This window comes from Haliotis rubra, unplaced genomic scaffold, assembly GCF_003918875.1.
Source record: "Haliotis rubra isolate DU_JTF1 unplaced genomic scaffold, ASM391887v1 Scf86, whole genome shotgun sequence".
In the NCBI taxonomy this organism is placed as follows: Eukaryota; Metazoa; Mollusca; class Gastropoda; order Lepetellida; family Haliotidae; genus Haliotis; species Haliotis rubra.
The window spans coordinates 295711-319827 of NW_025767590.1; the positions used below are offsets into that span (position 1 = coordinate 295711).

At 39.7% G+C, this 24117-nt stretch overlaps 2 protein-coding genes across 3 annotated transcripts in view; one reads left to right on the plus strand and one right to left on the minus strand.

The window, feature by feature from the left end:
• The first annotated feature begins 2570 nt into the window (after positions 1-2570).
• Positions 2571-6767, plus strand: LOC124262858 (periostin-like). The gene is made up of 6 exons (XM_046697439.1): positions 2571-2767; positions 3584-3804; positions 3952-4138; positions 4802-4900; positions 5551-5667; positions 6577-6767. Exons 1-6 carry the CDS (start codon positions 2617-2619, stop codon positions 6717-6719), a joined length of 918 nt encoding a protein of 305 aa, XP_046553395.1. The 5' UTR covers positions 2571-2616; the 3' UTR covers positions 6720-6767.
• Positions 6768-8857: 2090 nt separating this feature from the next.
• The window catches only part of LOC124262895 (gamma-aminobutyric acid receptor alpha-like), a 125230-nt gene continuing 109970 nt past the window's right edge, over positions 8858-24117 (minus strand). For both annotated transcript variants that reach the window (XM_046697489.1, XM_046697488.1), the window contains exons 6-10: positions 19286-19368; positions 18591-18731; positions 17681-17833; positions 9683-9891; positions 8858-9352 (exon numbers count right to left, since the gene is read on the minus strand). In XM_046697489.1, coding sequence (XP_046553445.1) covers positions 9095-9352; positions 9683-9891; positions 17681-17833; positions 18591-18731; positions 19286-19368 — 844 coding nt within the window. In that variant the 3' untranslated portion in view covers positions 8858-9094. The remainder of the gene's footprint in view (positions 9353-9682; positions 9892-17680; positions 17834-18590; positions 18732-19285; positions 19369-24117) is intronic.

The window sequence follows — 24117 nt, forward strand, 5'->3', positions numbered from 1 at the left end:
AGCTGCTAGTGTTTCGATCCTGCTCCTCAAGCAAAATACATATACCAGAGTTTCCATGCACACCATTACTCCTAGCTGACCTCTGTCAGCCTTCAGTGAATGAGTATGTAATGAAGCGTGAGTAGTAAGTGAGTATGGTTATACGCCGCTTTTAGCAATATTCCAGCAATATCACGGCAATATCTCTGAAGCTCAATATCTATTGCATTGTATTTGTATCTCATCAGCCTCCACTTAGATTTGACATGTTAAATTGTAACAATTTTAGCACTGTGATGACAACTGCAGCAACGGCTTAAAGTACAAGAATACTTTGTTTCTGTGACAATACACGTTTAGATGATCAGTTCTAGCATTAGGCACATTTGCCTGTGAACGAGTGTGGATAAAATTACATAAGGGTTGACTGTGTATTGTGTTCGGTTCATTGATAAATATTCCATGTGACATGTATAACTGCTTAATTCATCTATATAACGTGATACGCCCACAAAGTCACTTGCCAAGGAGAGTAACATCAAAACATAGTTCACAGGGTATGTCAATCCAGAAGAACTATCAGTTCAGAACAGATCCATAAAATATTTTGCACAGGCAAGGAGAGGATTACTGTTTATTTTAATAAAAATCTAATATTATGCCTTCAACTGTCCACTTCAGCGTCGATGACACTGTAACCCTAAGATTTAATAAGTTATAGCATGTAGTTTTCACTCCTTTACCAAGAATATTCTAGATTTCATGTATTGAATCACCGACTCTTTCTGTTGACAGCACTCTATGAAGTTGAAGTTTGTTTTTGCATTGAATTACCTCTGTAAATTTCAATATTTGTCTTTCCCGCAGTTATATATTTGCCTGTATTTTTCTCTGTTACGCATTTCACACAAACAAGGTTCGTTTTGAAAGGAAAAGATATCCGTTAATCTAGATGTAGTTGCATTGATGCCACTTTCAACTATTGCTGTGTATTTTCTGTAACACACGTTCAGTAAGAGTACATCCTAACAATTCCCTGTATCGTGTATTCTCTGTAACACAGTAAGAGTTCAGTAAGAGTACATCGTAACCCTGTATCGTGTTGCTTCACTTCCAGAAACCTTATATCTTATCGTGGGAGTCAGTTGTAAAATACCGGTTTTTGGTGCTGACTGAAGCAGCTGTAATATATCTTTACCGATACATGTCGGTGGCATATCGTCAGATTCTGTGCAAAGTAAAGCCATTTAATCAGAGACATTGTTGAAAATGCAATTAAAACCAGCTTAAGTCTCTATATGCAAATTTCACCGCTTGGACTTCCAAACGCGCGTATGAGCATTTGAGATACACGTCATCAACAACTGGTGTAAACGTCATCAGTTATAGGTATAATGGTAATTGATAACTGCTGCTGACGTCACCAGTAATGAATGTACACGCATTCAATAACTGGCTCCATGAAACCACAAAAGTCATCGTTTTACTACTTTATCGCATCTCACTTTCAGAGTTGCATCCCTGAAAGGTGCCAGGATCCGCTCAGGATCATTAGCGGTTATTCGTTATTCATCTACGGTCTAGGATTTATTGCATTTTTCTAAAACGCTTCAGGACAAGCTACAATGTAGTTGTATCATAGCTTGAATCATGCTAATCGTGTCGAAGACATTCTCAACCATCATTATAGACAGGGGTGCCATTGTACAAAACAACCTTAGCGCTAAGAGCGCTGTGTTAAGGAATAAGACTAAGACTGTCGTAGGTCTGTGTTAAGGAATAGGAGTTACGGTCACCTTAGCGCTAAGATCGCTTTGTACATCGGTACCAGGACCCCTATTAATCCGCATATGTGAGTAAGTAAACATGTGTTGCAGTTCCTTTCTTACGTTCTTATCACAAATGCTTTACATGATAAATAGTGAAAGATATGGAAACGTACTCTTGTAAATATAGTCCTTTAAGCTGATTACATGTACTGCAAATCTTGGTTTCCACGCCCAAGTTCAACCCACGATAACCCCACATTCCCGATGATAGCATGAGCCTATATTAACACGGGAGGGTGGGTGAAGCCCACAGGTCTGAGGTGAGTAATCTAAACTTCATATTTCACTAAAAATGAAGTATGTATTTAATTAATTTAGCATTTACAGAGGTATTTCAATCAAATTCAAATTTGAGGCTGATGTATTTCCATCCGCCGAATTAGATTAGACCTTAAGCAATCTATGATGATCGTGCCATTGACAGGTAATCAGGTTTGGCGATTCGCTAATTGCGCGTTACCATACAACTGCTTCGACAGTTGCTCATAACATCCGCGACTTGGTTCACTGTCCAGACTTGATTCGTTTAAAGATCGACGGAATATGATAATTATATACCCGGTATATAGCTGAGTGACACAATATGCCCCAGAATCGAAACATCTCAGGCCCATTTGCGCGATTTCATAGGTCGAAAAACGCATGAAATAACTAGAATAAAATTTATGAATTCTTGAAATTTCAGTATGAACAAACTATTTGTAACACTAAATTGTTTTGGACAAATTGGCTATTGGTACGTCAGTCAGAGGTAAAGACGATACCTATTCAATATGTATGTTTCAAGGGTAACTTACATGGTGGAGCAATGAAGCTGTACTTCGTGTGTGGACTGCTTCTGTTTGGCGTCTGTGATGTTGCTGCAAGAACCATCATGGATGCACTGAGTTCTAGATACGACATCATGTCGTTCACAAGTCTTGTGCGAAGAGCCGGTCTTCAGAGTCTCCTTAGCTCGGGTATGTATGTATGCACAAACATGTCAATGTTTTACTAGCTTATCGCATCTCACTTTCAGAGTTGTGTCCATGAGCCGTGCCAGGATTCGCACTTTTCATTCGTCTTAGGTTTAAATTATACTGATCAAAACTGAACACTTGCCACTCGGGATGTTTTGGACAAGGTTTTTAATATTAGGTTTAAGACAACAATTTTAGTTGTAAACCGTGCACAGAACATCTTTATAGGCTACAAAGTCAAGGTTTGCACGTGAACTTACAATTTCACGAAATTAAAGCATTCAAACTGTTTACTACTGTTTAATATACTTGTAAATTTATTTGATTAAACAGATAAAGAAAAATGTCGAACTTTATAAGTGTCAAGTTTTCAATTTTAAGTATATATTGACTAACACGTTTCAAGACAAGCTAGTTGTATTCACATACAGTAAGTTTGTATAGGGAAAACATCTTGCCCGGTTTTGCTACCACGGACGAGCTGCAACATTGCTGATACGGCTGAAAGATTACTCGTTCCTGTTGTCTACCTGTCTATAGTTCATCAGCCAAGGTTCGAAACGTTCAACACTGTTTCTCATACCATAAAACGTCAGCATTAAAGAATAATTAGTCTGGATTGTCTGCTGAAACATACTTGCAGTGGCTTGACCAACCCTGAAACAAATCAACAACCAATGACAAAATGAGGGGACTCCAGGTTGTAATAGCTCCAGAAGCAATTCATGTTCGTCGTAAGAGTTTTCGTTGACCGTTGCTCTTTCCCAGAGCTCAAAAGACAAATCTCAAATGACGTAAACTCTTTTCGTTCTGAAGGAAAATACACCGTCTTCGCCCCGACAGACACGGCACTGCAAACTCTACCTCCAGATGTGATTTCGCAGCTGTACCAACAGCAGAACCTGCCCCAGTTGAAGGCCATGGTCAGGTATTACATCGCACCGTACACTGGGAACACACAGAGACAGTGGAAAGGGGAGAAAGTCAACACTCTGGCGTCAAAACCTGTTCGCCTGGTCACCTACCCACACAACCATGTACGTCACTAGCGTCTAGAGTGTTAAACGTGTTTTGAAGCCATACCATAAATCTGTTTGATTATAACTTCATTGTTTGTCTGTATTTATTTTTCCTCACCATATTTGTGTTTAATGTTAAATGTACGCAGTTTGTCTTGCATACAGGTGACTGTTGTCAACGGCGTGGTCATGCAGGAATCCAACCTGAGTGTCTCCAATGGACATATTTATCTGCTGAGCTCTCCCTTGACACCGCCGAGTAGTGATATTGTCCAAAGTCTACAACAGGACTCCAAGTACTCCAAATTTCTCACTGCTATCGCCTTGTCGGGAATGACGAACACACTTAAAGGTTTGAGAGTCCTCACTCTGGAATTACCTGGATTTGAAGCACTGTTGTTAACGTTAAATATCATTAACATATGTAAGTCGGTGTTTATGAGCTAGTTTGAAATTGTGTGTAACATTGCTATGCTACGTTCAGTACACAGACAAACTAACCGCTTCCTTAGTTTAGTGGTTAGAGCGTCTGCCCGGAGAGCGGAAGGTCGCGGGTTCGATCCCCGGCCGCGTCATACCAAAAGACGTTAAAATATGCTACTTGTTGGTCCCTGCCTGGCACTCGGCATTAATGGGTATAACAAGGACTGGTCGGCTCGGAGTCAGTATAATGTTTCTGAGTAGAGTATTCATGCTTAACTGCTGCATGGTATCTCAGTGAGCTACCACTATAAAACCAGCTTGTCTGGGCAAGTACAGGCAGCCACACATACGCACGCATGTACGTCGTCATATGAGCGAAATATTCTTAAGTACGACGTTAAACCCCATTTCAACTCTCCTCACCGCAGGTAAACTTTACATGACAATATGTGTTCACGTATGCAAGTAAATGTTTTATATTTGACAATTCTCTGTGTTCACGTACACAGGTGACAATGATATTTATTTAACAGTTCAAATTCAATGGAAATTAAATATAATTCCGAATAATTGTTGAACGTTTTCTACACAGGAGACAACATCACAGTCCTTGCTCCCACTGATGATGCATTTGATAAAATGGCTAAAAATAGGACGGATGCTATATTTAACAACGTACCACTAATGAAAGGTGAGTGATGCTTTCTTCAACACCATTATCCTTCTGAAAGGTGAGCAAAGCTTTCTTCAACAACATTACCACTCTGCCAGGTGTGAAATCTTTTTTTCAAAAACATTTAATTTACCATTCTCTTCGGTGAGTGATGCATTCTTCAAAAACATTACCATTCTCTTCGGTGAGTGATGCATTCTTCAACAACATTACCATTGTGAGAGGTGAGCGATGCTTTGTGCAACGCCATTACCATCCTGCGAGGTGAGCGATATAGAATAAACTTTATGGATAACAACTTCTTTTATTCGTTTATGCGGACTCCATAAAGTGTGCTCTATATTGTACTTCCCAACTTCTAAAATGCCACTGAAAGAAGAGGTGAGCAATGCTTTGTTCAACAACATTACCATTGAATTTCTCTTCGGTGAGTGATACGTTTTAAACTACCTTTAAGGTGAGAGATGCTTTCTTCATAAACATTCCTTTGCTGCAAGATGAGTGATATGACATGCCTTCTTCTACAACACTGTTCGCTAATGCCTACCTAACCTGTAAGAATCATTCATGAACCATGACATTTTTATACCTTCTGAAAAAAAGCGTGTTGTTTCAAAAATAGATACATTTTCTACTCTTCACTGACTTGTATTTTCGCCCACTCCCAGCACTGGTGGAATTCCACCTCCTGCCTGGCACCATCTACACTTATGGATGGTATGACAAAGAGAACATCCACGACGACAACACCAAATACGACAACACCCTCACTGTCCACGAATGGGGCAAGTGTTAACTTCATTATTTCATTGCTGGGACAGGGGCGGATCCAGTATTTGGGAGAACGGTGTGTGTGTGTGTGTGTGTGTGTGTGTGTGTGTGTGTGTGTGTGTGTGTGTGTGTGTGTGTGTGTGTGTGTGTGTGTGTGTGTGTGTGTGTGTGTGTGTGTGTGTGTGTGTGTGTGTGTGTGTGTGTGTGTGTGTGTGTGTTGCACATAAATCATGAAGTCCAAAGGTTTGGGGGAAGTGCTTCTCGGGAAAATCCGCACCCTCGCACCCCTTGGATCAGCGCCATTACATATGTCCAAAGTAATTATATTGGCGGTGATCGAAAGCGTCACTATGCCAATGGCAAGCTGCTTCCCTTGGATGTGCCAAAAAAGGTTGGTAATTGGTACGGTGAGGGGATGTGGGGTTTAACGTTGTAGTTAAGAATATTTCGCTCATATGACGACGTGCATGCGTGTGTATGTGGGTCTGTTTGAATAACCCAGACTTAAGCTGGTTTTATAGTACTAGCTCACTGAGATACCATGCCGCGGTTAAACATGAATACCCCACTTAGATACATTATACTGACTCCGAGCCGACCAGTCCTTGTTGTACCCAATAATGTCGAGCGCCAGCCAGGGACCAACAAGAACCATATTTTAACGTCTTTTGGTATGATGCGGCCGGGGATCGAAGCCGCGACCTTCCGCTCTCCGGGCGGACGCGATGATTGGTACAAACACCGATTATGTTTATTGGTTTGTGAGCACCTTAATTGTCATCGTTGGTTTCAACAAGATGATCTGCAAAACATCGAGTTACACTGCACATCAAGTTGGCACGCCGATATATAGAGAGAGATGGATTCACTCCCTCAGTCTCCTAATCACTCACTCACTCACTCACTCGCTTTAATTTTAACAGGTCACCATCAGTTCTGGATTACACCGTTTGAAGGAGGTGTGGTGAACCAGGATTGGCTTGCAACTAATGGCGTCATTCATGCCATCAATGGACTGAAGTATACATGGCCGTTCTATGGAGCTATTTCGAAGATTATCGGCTAAATCCAAGGCTGAGATAACACATTCTAAATAAATATACATTGATCTGGACTGTCGTCTAGGTTTGTTTCCTTCGCGGGGATCGTGCTTGTTGCTGCTCCTCATGCAAAATACATATACCATATTTTCCATGCATACCAATACTCCTAGCCGACCTCTGTCAGCCTTCAGTGAATGATTATGTAATAAAGAAATCACGAGGATCTGTATCTTCGTTCATAATCACTACATTCGAGAGAGCAAATTAAAAGTCATTGAAGATCTCAGTAATATCCAAACCTCTCTTTTCATAGAAAAACAGCCCTGATATGGTCATAATCAAGGCGAATGTATATCAAAACCGATCAAAGCACAACTCTACACAGCGAAGTGTTGTGTGTCACACATACGTTAGGTCCTGCTCCCATATAGACTAGGTGAGCTACAATCTACAGAACTATCGGACGAGGGCGACACATCTGTCACATACGCAGGAGCCGATAGCGACAGTGTGAGGAAGATAACAATACATGTTTTTCATGGAATTAATATCTTATACCTAAACAATTGTTATCTTCTGAGATTAAACTCCTAATTATAAGACAGGGAGTGCTGAAAACTTACACATATGGACGAAACACTTCTTTACGACCTTGTGACTCAAGGTCATAAAGAAGTGTTTCGTCCATATGTGCAAATGTTCAGCACTCCCTGTCTTATTTTTCACATTTTTCAGTGGGAAAAGTAAAGCTGATGTGAGTTCCTGGGATGGGAATGTTGTTCTTGAGTTTTGTGCTGTTGGCATAGACGGTCGCCGGAGATGGGAGAACATATTGTCCTAGATGCCCTCAACTATAGGTTTAACGTATGTTATATTTGGGATTACACGTTCTTAGTAAAGTTCAGATTCTAGTACTTTGTTGGGTTGAGTCCCATCTGTGATGCGAACCCACACCCTCAGGCACATATCGCCAGCACGCAAGCTCAGCCACCGCGGCTCCCATTATTTGGCATATGTTTGGACAACCCCCTTGATTATATTTGTAATCGCAATTGGTAGGAGGCTGGTCTCAGTGAAAAGTCACCTATGATTACACTGCATTTGATACACTGATACACACTCAAGTATAGAATATACCTGTGTGAAGGTCAGTATATTGTCCTGGTGCCAAGTGACATAGGACTACCAGACAGCTTCATGACCAGCCTACATCGCCATAAGCGGCAGTAAATGAACATCCTCAAGTACCATCATCCCCTACACCGGCCACCTCAGCAAACAATGGAAAGGACAAGCCGTCAACACACTCGCTTCTAAACCAGTGCAAACTGTCACCTATGCTTACAATAAGGTGTCAGCGTGTTGGTTCAATATTGTAATAATTTTTTTATCAATTCGGTAAATCATATTTTGGCATAATTACAACAAATTCAAATAAATTAGCATGGACCAAATTCACAATTTGCAATTTATTGGTAATTATTTTTGTCATTTTACGTACGAGTGAAGTAATGTTTCAGATTAAGTTTAAGAAAAACAAGTGTTATGGTTTAAGCATTTCACGACTCAGCACGTACCATAACAAGTATCTCCTTTAAAACAACTTTTCAAACGGCACATTTCAAGCAAATATATTATTATTTATTGCTTAAGTGCTGATCATTTAAATAGTCAAGAGGATGGTGTTTTCTGTGGCAAAATTACCTTACTTTTTCAATACGACACACACCCGCAGTAAGACTTAGACGTAATGTACATTCAAGGATTATTATACTTATGTTATCATTATATTTTCAAGAACACAAATTATCAGTTGGACCTACATTTAGTTGATGTGTTGTTAGAAAATGCATTTCCTTACAACAGGTATCATCATGAAGGAGTCAAATCTATCCGCTTCTTGTGTCAGAACGTAAGACTCATAGGTTAGCATGAGAAGAAGACTTGCTAACATGTCCTTCACACCCATTTCATATGTAACAGTTTGTTTTAGTCCGATTTTATATGACAGGTAATAGCCATACAACTACTATTCAACAGATTGGCTGGGCACAAATGGCGTCATCAACGTCATAAATCACGTGCTTCTCCCACACGGGTCTTCAAAGCACGTTCACTTTGGTTGATAATAACACTATAAAAACAACAACATAATAAAATATCCATTATAACTGCTGTACTTCTCACAAGCGTTTTCTATTTCACAATATATAATGCAAGAACATTACAAATTGTTGGACAGTTTCCTTGTTTCGGTAATTGGACACACTTATATACAAAAGGAAGTATAAGAACGTCAGAACATAATTTCACATTTCGTCGTGCACTTGATTTGTCCCCAGAATGACGTCAGAAGGCTGCACTCGACACTCCAAATCCTTACTTGAGACTTGAAACTTCACGCCGGTAGATAGGTTACCCAATAGAAAATATTGATGGCGATGAACGCTGCAGGAAAAAGAAATCTGGCCACTTTGTCTATTTTACTGACACTATTCAGTCCGAGTGCATTCCGAACATGCTTGTTAAACTTTCTGTTCCTCTTGTCGAGAATACACTTGCCCCATTTTGTAAGGCATTGTAAACACCTGTTGCAGCCGCCTTCTGTGAATACACCGCCAGCTGTTGTGGAAGAAGGGAGATAACTCTCTTCAAGCTGAATACAAAAGCAAGTCATTTAGTTATGGGTGCGACAACGGATTAAAGTTTGTTAAATATATACACGGAACAACAAAATACAACAACTTTGTACATGTTGTTTGTTGTTAAACGCCGCACAGCAATATTCTAGCTATACGGCGCGGTTTAACAATAATCGAGTCTGAACCAGACAATCCGGTGATCGACTTTGTTTATGAACTTACATTATAAGCGAACACAACAGAAATATACCTGTTTTGTAGCGATTTGGGTTCAATGCCGCTTTGAACAGTATTCCAGTTTTGTCGCGGCGGGTGAGTTCTCTCTCTCTCTCCCTCTTTCTTACCTCTCCCTCGCTGTCGTCACTCAACATCTCCCTGTCGTCGGTACTGTATTTTGTAAAATAGTGGACAGCGGCAAACTGGACAATGGACGCCATGACAAACAGGAAGCACATGACGACGTAGATGTCCAGTGCCGTGTAGTACGCCACGTGGGGAAGGTCGTCGCGGTTCTCCAGGGCAAGGAAGGTCATGGTCAGTATGGTGGTCGTGCCTGCAACAAGAAGATTAGTTAGTGGGCGGATATGTCTGCCAAACTGTAGGCGAAACCACCAAATGAAGTTGGATCTAATAGTAAGCACCACACACACAGACACACGCACACACATGCGCGCACACACACACACACACACACACACACACACACACACACACACACACACACAAACATACATACACACAAACACACACTACTATTCATCAGCACGATGAACTGATCAACTGACTTTGGCATATTCACATCAGAAAGGAGAAAGGAGATGGTTCATAAACTTCCCCAACGAGAAAGTCAAGCAGCAAACTCTTAAAGATTCTGAGCCGAACAATCTGTGACTGTCTTGACTGTTGGTTGGATGATATTCAGTGAATTCAAAGCGACAGTTATGCACTGTAGTCATGGCGACAACACACGTGGCGACTTGTGCACAGGTGCACTGCCCCGTTGTGACAACACACCAGTGTGAGTTTCCCACGTCTTGATAATGTCAAGCAGCTTCCTAAGCAGATATATTGGCCATTATCAGAGTGACCTTTCGGGAAGTAGGCTTTTAATCAACAAGAAGGATTTCAATGGAATCCAAGGGAACCGAAGCCAGATGGCAAGATGCCTTCGTCTTTGGACAACACGTCAGATATTCCCACTGGCCTGATTGTTGTGTTGTCTTTGTCTCTTAATAATGAACCACAACTCATCCATGGCTACAAAGTTAGTTGCGTCTACTTAATCGTCTAAAGATGATGATCTTGGAGCGTATCTGACCAGGGATTCTAAGCCTTGGAAATCAACAAGCTGAAACCGTTGTCGTGTCCAGCTCATTCCTTCAGAACTGTAGTGTCTAAGTGGCGAGTCTATGTTCCTTGTGGCGAGTCGTCGATCACAGATGGCAGTGGCACGGGCAGGGATGACAGTGCTTAAATCTGACTCCATGTCCGCAAGAATGGTTATTGGAGTCAATGCTGGGCAGTAAATGTTTACTTCAACAGAGGATAGCTGATACCTGCAGATATGTTACCCCTGGTCGTGCCTAAAGCAAGTGACATATTGTACTTTACCTCCTTTGTACTTATTGGCAGATCTCTTCAGGCACTCGTAGCATTCATGGATCAACAGTATTAGTGTCGATACTGTCCTCTATCCAACCGAATGACAACTCTGGAATCTCGGACTCACATCTACGCCATTGTATAACATATTGATTAACACTTTTCCAATTGTCTGTGGTGATAAGTACAGCATTGTAAAACATATTAAACCAACCTCCACCTTGCGTGTGTCTGTTACAACGTGATGACCACTGCAGCATTGTATAATATATTTAACCAGTCTTCACTGTGCATGATGATAACTGCCGCAATGTGTCCGAAAAACACATAGTACAGCATTCCCGATGAGAATATATTATTTTTCTTACACCATCCACGCTCACTAAAATGATGAACTATGACTTCTCTGTTATTGTCTGTTGAAACAATCCACTTTGGTCCAACAACAAAGAACCATGTTCTCGCTTCACATTGAATATCGACTCTAAATTGAAACTGAGAGTTTACAAAAATAACAACAATAATATAAAAATGTATCAGTACTCTCATCCATTGTAAAATGTACTATTTGACCAACGTTATGCGTGTAACTCGATAATGATACCAGTTTCGAAATCTTCACAAATGACCCAAGATATTGCTAATGAGCACAAGTTTCTGTTTGATATCGTATAACGTTTCGAAAATTGCCCATCGAACTTACATCTGAGTGTCATATCATGGTGTATCTTTAGATCAAGGAACACTCTCAATGTATACTAGCCACATAAAGAAACTGTGCATTGTCAATATATTATCCCAGTTGATAAGTACGATAACAATGTCAAAGGTACATATAAACTTTAATGGAGGGATCATGAGACCATAACAAGTCGGGAGAATTTCAAATGAAAAGTCAATCACAATGACGTCACGAGTCCACAAGCGGGACAGGGGTCAAACGACCATGTCACAAGCTCAATAACGGGTATGTCCACCATCGGCATTGAGAACAGCAGTGCATCGACGACACATAGAGCCTATCAAACGTGCAAGGAAGGCTTGTGGGATGTCACGCCTGATTCTCTCAAGTTCTGTTGCAAGTTCAAGGACGTTATCTGGCGGATGAGGAAAACGGCGTAGACGTCGATCCATCTCGTCCCAAACATGCTCTATCGGGGAGAGATCCGGTGAATTTGCAGGCCAAGGCAGTAAGTCAACGTTGTAGTGTTGCAAGAAATCCATAGCAACCCTTGCCGTATGAGGGCGGGCATTGTCCTGTTGGAATGTTAACCCAGGGCCATGACGTTGCAGAAAAGGAATTGCCGCAGGTCGAAGAATCTGATCCCTGTAGCCCACACCAGTTAAGTTGCCCTGAACAATCACCAAAGGAGTTCTTTGGCGTGCTGTTAAATCCACCCCAAATCATCACGGAACCACCACCAAAGTGATTCCTCTCCAAGACACAGGCCTGTGCATAACGTTGTCCCACGCGTCTATAGGCACGTTGACGTCCATCACTATGGGAAATGTTAAACCTGGACTCATCTGTAAAAACAACATTTCTCCACCAAAACAAGGGTCTGCGGACATGATTTCGGCACCACATTCGGCGAGCTTGTCGATGACGTTATGTCAGGATAGGCCGTATGGCGGGACGTCGTTGTCTGATCCCGTGATGACGTAAACGTTGTCGAACTGTGTTGGGGTGGATACGGCGAAGTCCTGGGGGATGGTTCGGGCAGTCATCACTGCAGTCTGATACCTGTGGCGAAGATGGGTCACCCTTATCCATATGTCCTGTCTTGGCGTTGTTACACGTGGACGTCCAGAACGTGGCTGATCGATGACGTCATTTGTGTTCTGGTAGCGTCTCACCAGTGCAGAAATGGTGTTCCGGTGGCAGTGGAAATGTGCAGCCACTTGTCGTTGAGACATTCCCCCCCACGGACCATCCCAATGGCCTCATGACGTTGTGCAGACGTGAGCCTTGGCATGCTATGCGTTTCAATAACCGTTTAATTTTTTTAACGATCGCAAGGGCAGGGGTTGAGCTTTCCAAAGTGACAGTATTGTGTGGCATTCATTTGCTCTGTTTCTCTTTCCCGGAATGCACGTGCAACAAAGAATTGCACGTCTCAAGGTCGAACCCACTGACGTCACGGAACGTGGCACGTGCATGCATGTTGGATACATGTCACTAATCTCTGAGTTTCAATCCTTATGTGTCTACACAGGTTTGATAAATTTAGATATTAAATTTTTGTATGCACAGTTTCTTTATGTGCCTAGTATATTATGGAACTCATTCCGCCATGATAGACAAATCACTTGCAAAATACATATAGTTCTCCAGGATGTCAGATCACGTGAGTTTAGCAAGTTTAACCATGCTATAGCATGAAACAAGTGTCTTTTTCACTTTCAAAAACTGAATTTTTAAAGTGTAGTAAGTGGAATAAATGTTCTATTGGTACACGAAACAAGTTTATAATGGTGTCCCTTTTTTAACGTATTTTGCACACCAACATGACAGAGCCACGAACGAATTATACTACAAGTGAAATATGTTCTGCAATTTGTGAATAGCTAAACAAGAAGCGAACCTGGTGATTGGCAAGTGGATGAGGACGCCCCGTGTAATACTATCATCACTTGTGTAGGAGGACGTCAATTTATATCACTGTCTTAAGAAGACGTCATTTACATGAACAGTGCACCCGGGAAGATCAGGGTTAGAATTGGTTTTCAGAAACGTGACTTGTGTAGGAGGACGTCAGTTTACATCACTGCCTTAAGAAGACGTCAAATTACAGGAACAGTGCACCCGGGAAAATCCGGGTTAGAATTTGTTTTCCGAGACCCATACTTGTCGTAAAAGGCGACTAATGTGATCGGGTGGTCATGTGACTTGCTTGACACATGTCATTGTATCCCAGTTGCGTAGATCGATGTTAATGCTGTTGATCACTGGTCCAGATTCGATCATTTACAGACCTCCGCCATATAGCTGGAATATTGCTGAGTGCGGCGTTAAACAACAAAGAAACCAACCAACAAGAAGACGTCCGTTTACATGAACAGCGTAAGAATACATCAATTTACATCAACAGTGTAAGTAAACGTCTGTATACATCAAAGCGTGCAAGAAGACGTCCGTTTCCACCCAAGTGAAAGAAGTAGCCAGTTTACATCAAAGAGTAAGAAGGCGTCAGTTTACATCAGAAGAGTAAGAAGGCGTCAGTTTACATCAAAGAGTAAGAAGGCGTCAGTTTACATCAAAGAGTAAGAAGGCGTCAGTTTACATCAAAGAGTAAGAAGGCGTCAGTTTACATCAAAGAGTAAGAAGAGGCCAGTTTACATCAAAGAGTAAGAAGACGTCAGTTTACATCAAAGAGTAAGAAGAGGCCAGTTTACATCAAAGAGTGAGAAGAGAAGACGTCAGTTTACATCAAAGAGTAAGAAGAGAAGTAAGAAGAGGCCAGTTTACATCAAAGAGTAAGAAGAGGCCAGTTTACATCAAAGAGTAAGAAGACGTCAGTTTACATCAAAGAGAGAGAAGAGGCCAGTTTACATCAAAGAGTAAGAAGACGTCAGTTTACATCAAAGAGTAAGAAGAGGTCAGTTTACATCAAAGAGTAAGAAGAGGCCAGTTTACATCAAAGAGTAAGAAGACGTCAGTTTACATCAAAGAAGACGTCAGTTTACATCAAAGAGTGAGAAGACGTCAGTTTACATCAAGAGTGAGAAGACGTCAGTTTACATCAAAGAGTAAAGAAGACGTCAGTTTACATCAAAGAGTGAGAAGACGTCAGTTTACATCAAAGAGTAAGAAGACGTCAGTTTACATCAAAGAGTAAGAAGACGTCAGTTTACATCAAAGAGTGAGAAGACGTCAGTTTACATCAAAGAGTGAGAAGACGTCAGTTTACATCAAAGAGTAAGAAGACGTCAGTTTACATCAAAGAGTAAGAAGACGTCAGTTTACATCAAAGAGTAAGAAGAGGCCAGTTTACATCAAAAGAGTGAGAAGACGTCAGTTTACATCAAAGAGTAAGAAGACGCCAGTTTACATCAAAGAGTAAGAAGACGTCAGTTTACATCAAAGAGTAAGAAGCGTCAGTTTACATCAGAAGACGTCAGTTTACATCAAAGAGTAAAGAAGACGTCAGTTTACATCAAAGAGTGAGAAGAGGCCAGTTTACATCAAAGAGTAAGAAGACGTCAGTTTACATCAAAGAGTAAGAAGACGTCAGTTTACATCAAAGAGTAAGAAGAGGCCAGTTTACATCAAAGAGTAAGAAGAGTCAAGAAGACGTCAGTTTACATCAAAGAGTAAGAAGACGTCAGTTTACATCAAAGAGTGAGAAGACGTCAGTTTACATCAAAGAGTAAGAAGAGGCCAGTTTACATCAAAAGAGTGAGAAGACGTTTACATCAAAGAGTAAGAAGAGTCAGTTTACATCAAAGAGTAAGAAGACGTCAGTTTACATCAAAGAGTAAGAAGACGTCAGTTTACATCAAAGAGTAAGAAGACGTCAGTTTACATCAAGAGTAAGAAGACGCCAGTTTACATCAAAGAGTAAGAAGACGTCAGTTTACATCAAAAAGAGTAAGAAGACGTCAGCAGTTTACATCAAAGAGTAAAGAAGACGTCAGTTTACATCAAAGAGTAAGAAGACGTCAGTTTACATCAAAGAGTAAGAAGAGGCCAGTTTACATCAAAGAGTAAGAAGACGTCAGTTTACATCAAAGAGTAAGAAGACGTCAGTTTACATCAAAGAGTGAGAAGACGTCAGTTTACATCAAAGAGTGAGAAGACGTCAGTTTACATCAAAGAGTAAGAAGACGTCAGTTTACATCAAAGAGTGAGAAGACGTCAGTTTACATCAAAGAGTAAGAAGAGGCCAGTTTACATCAAAGAGTAAGAAGACGTCAGTTTACATCAAAGAGTGAGAAGACGTCAGTTTACATCAAAGAGTGAGAGAAGACGTCAGTGAGTAAGAAGACGTCAGTTTACATCAAAGAGTAAGAAGACGTCAGTTTACATCAAAGAGTAAGAAGAGGCCAGTTTACATCAAAGAGTGAGAAGACGTCAGTTTACATCAAAGAGTGAGAAGAGGCCAGTTTACATCAAAGAGTGAGAAGAGGCCAGTTTACATCAAAGAGTAAGAAGAGGCCAGTTTACATCAAAGAGTAAGTAGACGTCAGTTTACATCAAAGAGTAAGAAGGCGTCAGTTTACATCAAAGAGTAAGAAGGGGTCAGTTTACATCAAAGAGTAAGAAAAGGCCAGTTTACATCAAAGAGTGAGAAGATGTCAGTTTACATCAAAGAGTGAGAAGAGGCCAGTTTACATCAAAGAGTAAGAAGATGTCAGTTTACATCAAAGAGTAAGAAGACGTCAGTTTACATCAAAGAGTGAGAAGACGTCAGTTTACATCAAAGAGTAAGAAGACGTCAGTTTACATCAAAGAGTGAGAAGACGTCAGTGTACATCAAAGAGTAAGAAGACGTCAGTTTACATCAAAGAGTGAGTAGACGTCAGTTTACATCAAAGAGTAAGAAAAGGCCAGTTTACATCAAAGAGTAAGAAGACGTCAGTTTACATCAAAGAGTGAGAAGACGTCAGTTTACATCAAAGAGTGAGTAGACGTCAGTTTACATCAAAGAGTGAGAAGACGTCAGTGTACATCAAAGGGTAAGAAGACGTCAGTTTACATCAACGAGTGAGAAGACGTCAGTTTACATCAAAGAGTAAGAAGAGGCCAGTTAACATCAAAGAGTGAGAAGACGTCAGTCTACATCAAAGAGTGAGAAGAGGCCAGTTAACATCAAAGAGTGAGAAGAGGCCAGTTTACATCAAAGAGTAAGAAGATGTCAGTTTACATCAAAGAGTAAGAAGACGTCAGTTTACATCAAAGAGTAAGAAGACGTCAGTTTACATCAAAGAGTGAGAAGACGTCAGTTTACATCAAAGAGTGAGAAGGCGTCAGTTTACATCAAAGAGTAAGAAGGGGTCAGTTTACATCAAAGAGTGAGAAGACGTCAGTTTACATCAAAGAGTAAGAAGACGTCAGTTTACATCAAAGAGTGAGAAGATGTCAGTTTACATCAAAGAGTGAGAAGACGTCAGTTTACATCAAAGAGTAAGAAGAGGCCAGTTTACATCAAAGAGTAAGAAGACGTCAGTTTACATCAAAGAGTGAGAAGGCGTCAGTTTACATCAAAGAGTAAGAAGAGGTCAGTTTACATCAAAGAGTAAGAAGAGGCCAGTTTACATCAAAGAGTGAGAAGATGTCAGTTTACATCAAAGAGTAAGAAGGGGTCAGTTTACATCAAAGAGTGAGAAGATGTCAGTTTACATCAAAGAGTGAGAAGACGTCAGTTTACATCAAAGAGTGAGAAGAGGAAAGTAAAGAAGATGTCAGTTTACATCAAAGAGTAAGAAAGACGTCAGTTTACATCAAAGAGTAAGAAGAGGTCAGTTTACATCAAAGAGTAAGAAGGCGTCAGTTTACATCAAAGAGTGAGAAGACGTTAGTTTTCATCAAAAAGTAAAAAGACGTCAGTTTACATCAAAGAGTGAGAAGGCGCCAATTTACATCAAAGAGTAAGAAGAGGCCAGTTTACATCATCAACACTGTAAGAAAAAATTCATTTACGTGATCGACACTGTAAGAAGACGTCAGGTTTACATCAGTAACACAATAATAACACCCTCATTTACATCATCAGCGCTTTAAGGAGAAGTAAGTTTACCGAGAGCGATTCTGTCGGATGTGGCCTCCCTGTTGATCCAGAAGGAGACCCAGGACAGTACGACCAAGAGGCAGCAGGGCACGTACACCTGGATGAGGAAGTACCCGGTGTGACGTCTCATGTGGAAGAACACCGTCAGGATGGAGTGTACAGCTGTAACAGAGTTTACAGTTTATCAGTGCACCTGATAATGGCTCCAACTGGTTACAGGTACACATACATTGTCTGACTTGGACGTTATATATCGATTAGTATGTAGGATTATAAGTGTTGTTTATGGCTTTCACTGCAAACATAAGGATTGCTCATGGTATTTGCACTGCGTCAACCATACCGTCAGGTTGGTAGTCCCTTTCGTCGTATGCTTATGTGGGGAAATTAGGTACCTGGACATATCGACTAATTTGATTAAATAAGTATAAGTCAAATATACACGAGATACCTTCTTCTATTTTTAATGTCAGAATCGTGATTTTTTTATTATGTTTTTTGGGGGGATGGGGGACATGCCGTATAGTTTTCTGTGTTTTTAACTACACCATGCACATCGATTACCTATAAACTAACACATATCTCAGTATTCTTAATTATAGAATTACAAAAACAGATCGAAACCATCAGAATACCACCGTGGAACATTTTTGTCTTAAATGCCATTAATGTTTGCTGTAAGAAAGTTTTCTGTGAATTATTTCTTTTACATTGCGCAAATAATGGTAGGAACAGACAGTCATTGCTGTCTATGACTACTTCCACATTCCATCAGTTGATATAGACCTAATAAACTCGAAATAAGGTAATCCAAATACCATAAAATGTGCATCAGTATACCTGTAAAGATCAATGCTGCCATCAGGACCAAATTAGCTCTTTGATTATATCTACTTTGGGCATCTCCTCTTATACGTACCTCCTTTCAGATATTTGGAAGCGTTGTTTGCAGGAAGACCAACGATATCAAATTGTGACATTGTTACATCCGGGTATATAGATATCGCCTTCATGTTGCCATAGCGCCAGATATATATGACGTCATCGTGTGAATAGCCAACTGTTTGTCAGAATGATATAAGAGTACATATCATTTATTGTAACATTATATAGCAATAACGCTTGTTCGTCAGACATGTATCATGAGCTTGCTATCATCGCATCCTGATGTTACATTTCTTAATATCAGACTTTAATCTAACCTTTTATCATTTTGTCCTTTATTTTTCAGTCTTAACATTTTCTTAAATATCCATTTTTTGACATATGAGTCCATATTAGATCATAAAAACATTGCTGCATTACCTCAGAATATAATATGTACTATTCAAAGGAAAATATGGCGCAGTTTAACAGACAAATAACATTCTAATTCAAATTTTATTATTTCCTTAACTATACCACTCCCGTACACTCATGGCAGTACTCCCATTTTAGATAATTTCATCCGACATTTTAATCCACTGAAAGCAGACTTTGGAGCTATTGTCTGAAGGGTCACCTATACGGAGACTATAATCATCTTTTATTATGCTATTAAGTCACATATTTGATTAAGTATGAAATCGAACGTTCAACAATCAGCATCTTTAGTACCTAATACCTTGTACTTACAACTTCCAACTCTAAGAGGACATTTCTGAGTATCCATTGGGAACGATTCCAAGTCCATCCGGCAATGGGCCTTTATTGTCAATCTGAAGTGAAATGGAAACCCAGTCCTCAAAGAAACATACAATATATTATATGATATATTCGTTTGTAAGTTGTTTAACGTCGCACTCAGCAATGTTCCAGCTATATGGCGACGGTCTTGAACTAAAAGAGTCTGGAAAAGACAATCGAGCGATCAACAGCATGAGCATCGATCTACGCAATGGGATACGATGATTTGTGTCTACCAAGTCAGCGAGCTTGGCCTACCTATCCCGTTAGTCGCCTCGTACAAGCATGGGTTGCTGAAGACCAGTTCTAACCCGGATCTTCACGGGTACTATCAAATAGTGATGATATCAGGACTAGTGTTCGCGAAAAGGTGAAAATGTCCCCTCCCACCGATGGCACCCGACAAGGTAATAGTTCCCTCAAAATAACACACACGGGAAGATAAGGTTCAAGAGGAAATAGGGAATAACATGAGAATATCATTTTGGTCTGTGATGCGACAAATTTGGATACTAGTATCATAAAGCTGTCTAAAAGATCATACATATATGATCATATATATGTATGATTAACCCAACAGACTCAATGATGAAATATACATACTTTTTCCATAAAAAAATTCATCGAAATAGCGTACTGTGGCACAGAAGGAACATATATTGTAATACAGTGTCCGAAACGACACATTACGAAATATATATTGTCCTCAATGACACATAGTCGCTTACGAAATATAAAATATTGTCCTCAATGACACATGGTTGCTGACGAAATATAATATATTGTCCTCAATGACACATAGTCGCTTAAATATATATTGTCCTCAATGACACATAGTCGCTTACGAAATATATATTGTCCTCATTGACACATAGTCGCTTACGAAATATATATTGTCCTCAATGACACATGGTCGCTTACGAAATATATATTGTCCTCAATGACACATAGTCGCTTACGAAATATATATTGTCCTCAATGACACATGGTCGCTTACGAAATATATATTGTCCTCAATGAAACATAGTCGCTGACGCAAACATAGTCCTCAATGACACATGGTCATTTACGACATGGTCTCAATGACACATGGTCGACGAAATATATATTGTCCCTCAACGACACATGGTCGCTTAGGAAATATATATTGTCCTCAATGACACATGGTCGCTTACGAAATATATATTGTCCTCAATGAAACATAGTCGCTTACGAAATACATATTGTCCTCAATGACACATGGTCGCTTACGACATATATATTGTCCTCAATGACACATGGTCGCTCAGGAAATATATATTGTCCTCATTGACACATGGTCGCTTACGAAATATATATTGTCCTCAATGACACATGGTCGCTTACGACATATATATTGTCCTCAATGACTCATGGTCGCTCAGGAAATATATATTGTCCTCATTGACACATAGTCACTATGCATTTCAATGAATTAAACTTGCTAATGTCATTTTCATCTAGCTCAGTTGAAGTTGAAATAGAAACGACAAAACCTTTTCCACATCTATAAGAAATCTCTGCTAAAAGCCGAGTCGCTTGTACAGTTGTGACTATATCATGAGCAGATATTTGATTCATCAGTATTACAGCTGGACGATGTTATAAAACGTGCATGATCTCCCCTGGAGCAGCCTTTTGGATGAACAATTATATTTATCCCGAAGCAACTACTTTGTTCCAAATGAAACAGGCATTGGCTCCAGAGACACATACATTGGAGACACACATGAAAGGAGATTGTGCATTCAAAGCCTTGCTACACATAGTCGCTACACGCGAAGACGGCTGCCATGTAGTACTAACGAGCCTACGATATTCTGTTCAGAGCTGTTATAAACACAACGGACCATAGTTAATTAGGTAACACAATATGAGAGGTTGAAAGAGGACATCAGCAGTATTGTCTAAAGTTTCATGGTCGTTAGCGTAATCAAACGAAGAAAGAAAGTTAAACCCTCATTTACTATTCTGTTTGGTTGAAGTTAGGAACAGAACCAATTAATATACGGCTGGAATTACACACTGATGTAGAAAAAAGTCATTGTTTTATGAAAAAAAGATTTCCATCAAATTAACTTAATGAAAATTATATTATACGTATTATTTTGCCGCAATATTGTATATTAAGTAAATGTGACTATCACATACAATATATTATATGATATATTCGTTTGTAAGTTGTTTAACGTCGCACTCAGCAATGTTCCAGCTATATGGCGACGGTCTTGAACTAAAAGAGTCTGGAAAAGACAATCGAGCGATCAACAGCATGAGCATCGATCTACGCAATGGGATACGATGATTTGTGTCTACCAAGTCAGCGAGCTTGGCCTACCTATCCCGTTAGTCGCCTCGTACAAGCATGGGTTGCTGAAGACCAGTTCTAACCCGGATCTTCACGGGTACTATCAAATAGTGATGATATCAGGACTAGTGTTCGCGAAAAGGTGAAAATGTCCCCTCCCACCGATGGCACCCGACAAGGTAATAGTTCCCTCAAAATAACACACACGGGAAGATAAGGTTCAAGAGGAAATAGGGAATAACATGAGAATATCATTTTGGTCTGTGATGCGACAAATTTGGATACTAGTATCATAAAGCTGTCTAAAAGATCATACATATATGATCATATATATGTATGATTAACCCAACAGACTCAATCATGAAATATACATACTTTTTCCATAAAAAAATTCATCGAAATAGCGTACTGTGGCACAGAAGGAACATATATTGTAATACAGTGTCCGAAACGACACATTACGAAATATATATTGTCCTCAATGACACATAGTCGCTTACGAAATATAAAATATTGTCCTCAATGACACATGGTTGCTTACGAAATATAATATATTGTCCTCAATGACACATAGTCGCTTACGAAATATATATTGTCCTCAATGACACATAGTCGCTTACGAAATATATATTGTCCTCATTGACACATAGTCGCTTACGAAATATATATTGTCCTCAATGACACATGGTCGCTTACGAAATATATATCAATGACACATAGTCGCTTACGAAATATATATTGTCCCTCAATGACACATGGTCGCTTATGAAAATATATATATTGTCCTCAATGACTTACGACATTGTCGACACATGACGCTCAGGAAATATATATTGTCCTCAATGACACATGGTCGCAATGAAACATACGACGAAATATATATTGTCCTCAATGACACATGGTCGCTCAGGAAATATATATTGTCCTCATTGACACATGGTCGCTTACGACATATATATTGTCCTCAATGACTCATGGTCGCTCAGGAAATATATATTGTCCTCACTGACACATAGTCACAATGCATTTCAATGAATTCAAAACTTGCTAATGTCATTTTCATCTAGCTCAGTTGAAGTTGAAATAGAAACGACAAAACCTTTTCCACATCTATAGAAAGAAATCTCTGCTATAAAGCCGAGTCGCTTGTACAGTTGTGACTATATCATGAGCAGATATTTGATTCATCAGTATTACAGCTGGACGATGTTATAAAACGTGCATGATCTCCCCTGGAGCAGCCTTTTGGATGAACAATTATATTTATCCCGAAGCAACTACTTTGTTCCAAATGAAACAGGCATTGGCTCCAGAGACACATACATTGGAGGCACACATGAAAGGAGATTGTGCATTCAAAGCATTGCTACACATAGTCGCTACACGCGAAGACGGCTGCCATGTAGTACTAACGAGCCTACGATATTCTGTTCAGAGCTGTTATAAACACAATGGACCATAGTTAATTAGGTAACACAATATGAGAGGTTGAAAGAGGACATCAGCAGTATTGTCTAAAGTTTCATGGTCGTTAGCGTAATCAAACGAAGAAAGAAAGTTAAACCCTCATTTACTATTCTGTTTGGTTGAAGTTAGGAACAGAACCAATTAATATACGGCTGGAATTACACACTGATGTAGAAAAAAGTCATTGTTTTATGAAAAAAAGATTTCTGTCAAATTAACTTAATGAAAATTATATTATACGTATTATGTTGCCGCAATATTGTATATTAAGTAAATGTGACTATCACATATAATATATTAGGTATTTATTTATCATTTTTAATATCATTACTCACTTACAACCGTCTTTAAAGTAATTCACAAAGTACATATAATCTGCTCAAGATATAAGCCCAACCCACGTGGATTCAGTTTAATAATATTATCTCATTGCTAGAAAGAAGGACATTGCAGTAGCTGTGATGTAATCAGTGGTTCTGATTGATTCTCTATATCGTTGTCCCATCTGTTCAATATCTGGGACTATTTTGCTGCATGAGACCATAAGCGCGAATCAATTTATTACTAGTCGTTACAATATTAATGAAGAAAGGAAATGCAAAATGTAGTAATGACTAAAATGACATGTGATATTTGTAATTGAGTAGAATTGCCATAAAAGGTAGCCGAGTTGCAATCAATCACGCTAAAGTGATGAAATTAATCCGCATCGTTGATCAAGCTGTTGCATATATCATGGAGGAATTTCCCACGACATGAAAACCCACTCTTTTCCCACTCTCCCTTAACAACAATGGGTGACCACGTGGATCAATCACATTTACTGTGTTACAACTCGTATTAGTTTCATGAACAGTTTGAATACAGGAGCAGATTGCCCCACTCAAACTGAACGCAGTGAGCTGTTTCTGTATTAAATAATTGAGAAGGAATTGTTATATTCATAGGTTATAGTAATAGCACAGCCATAAACTTGTCAAATTATAAC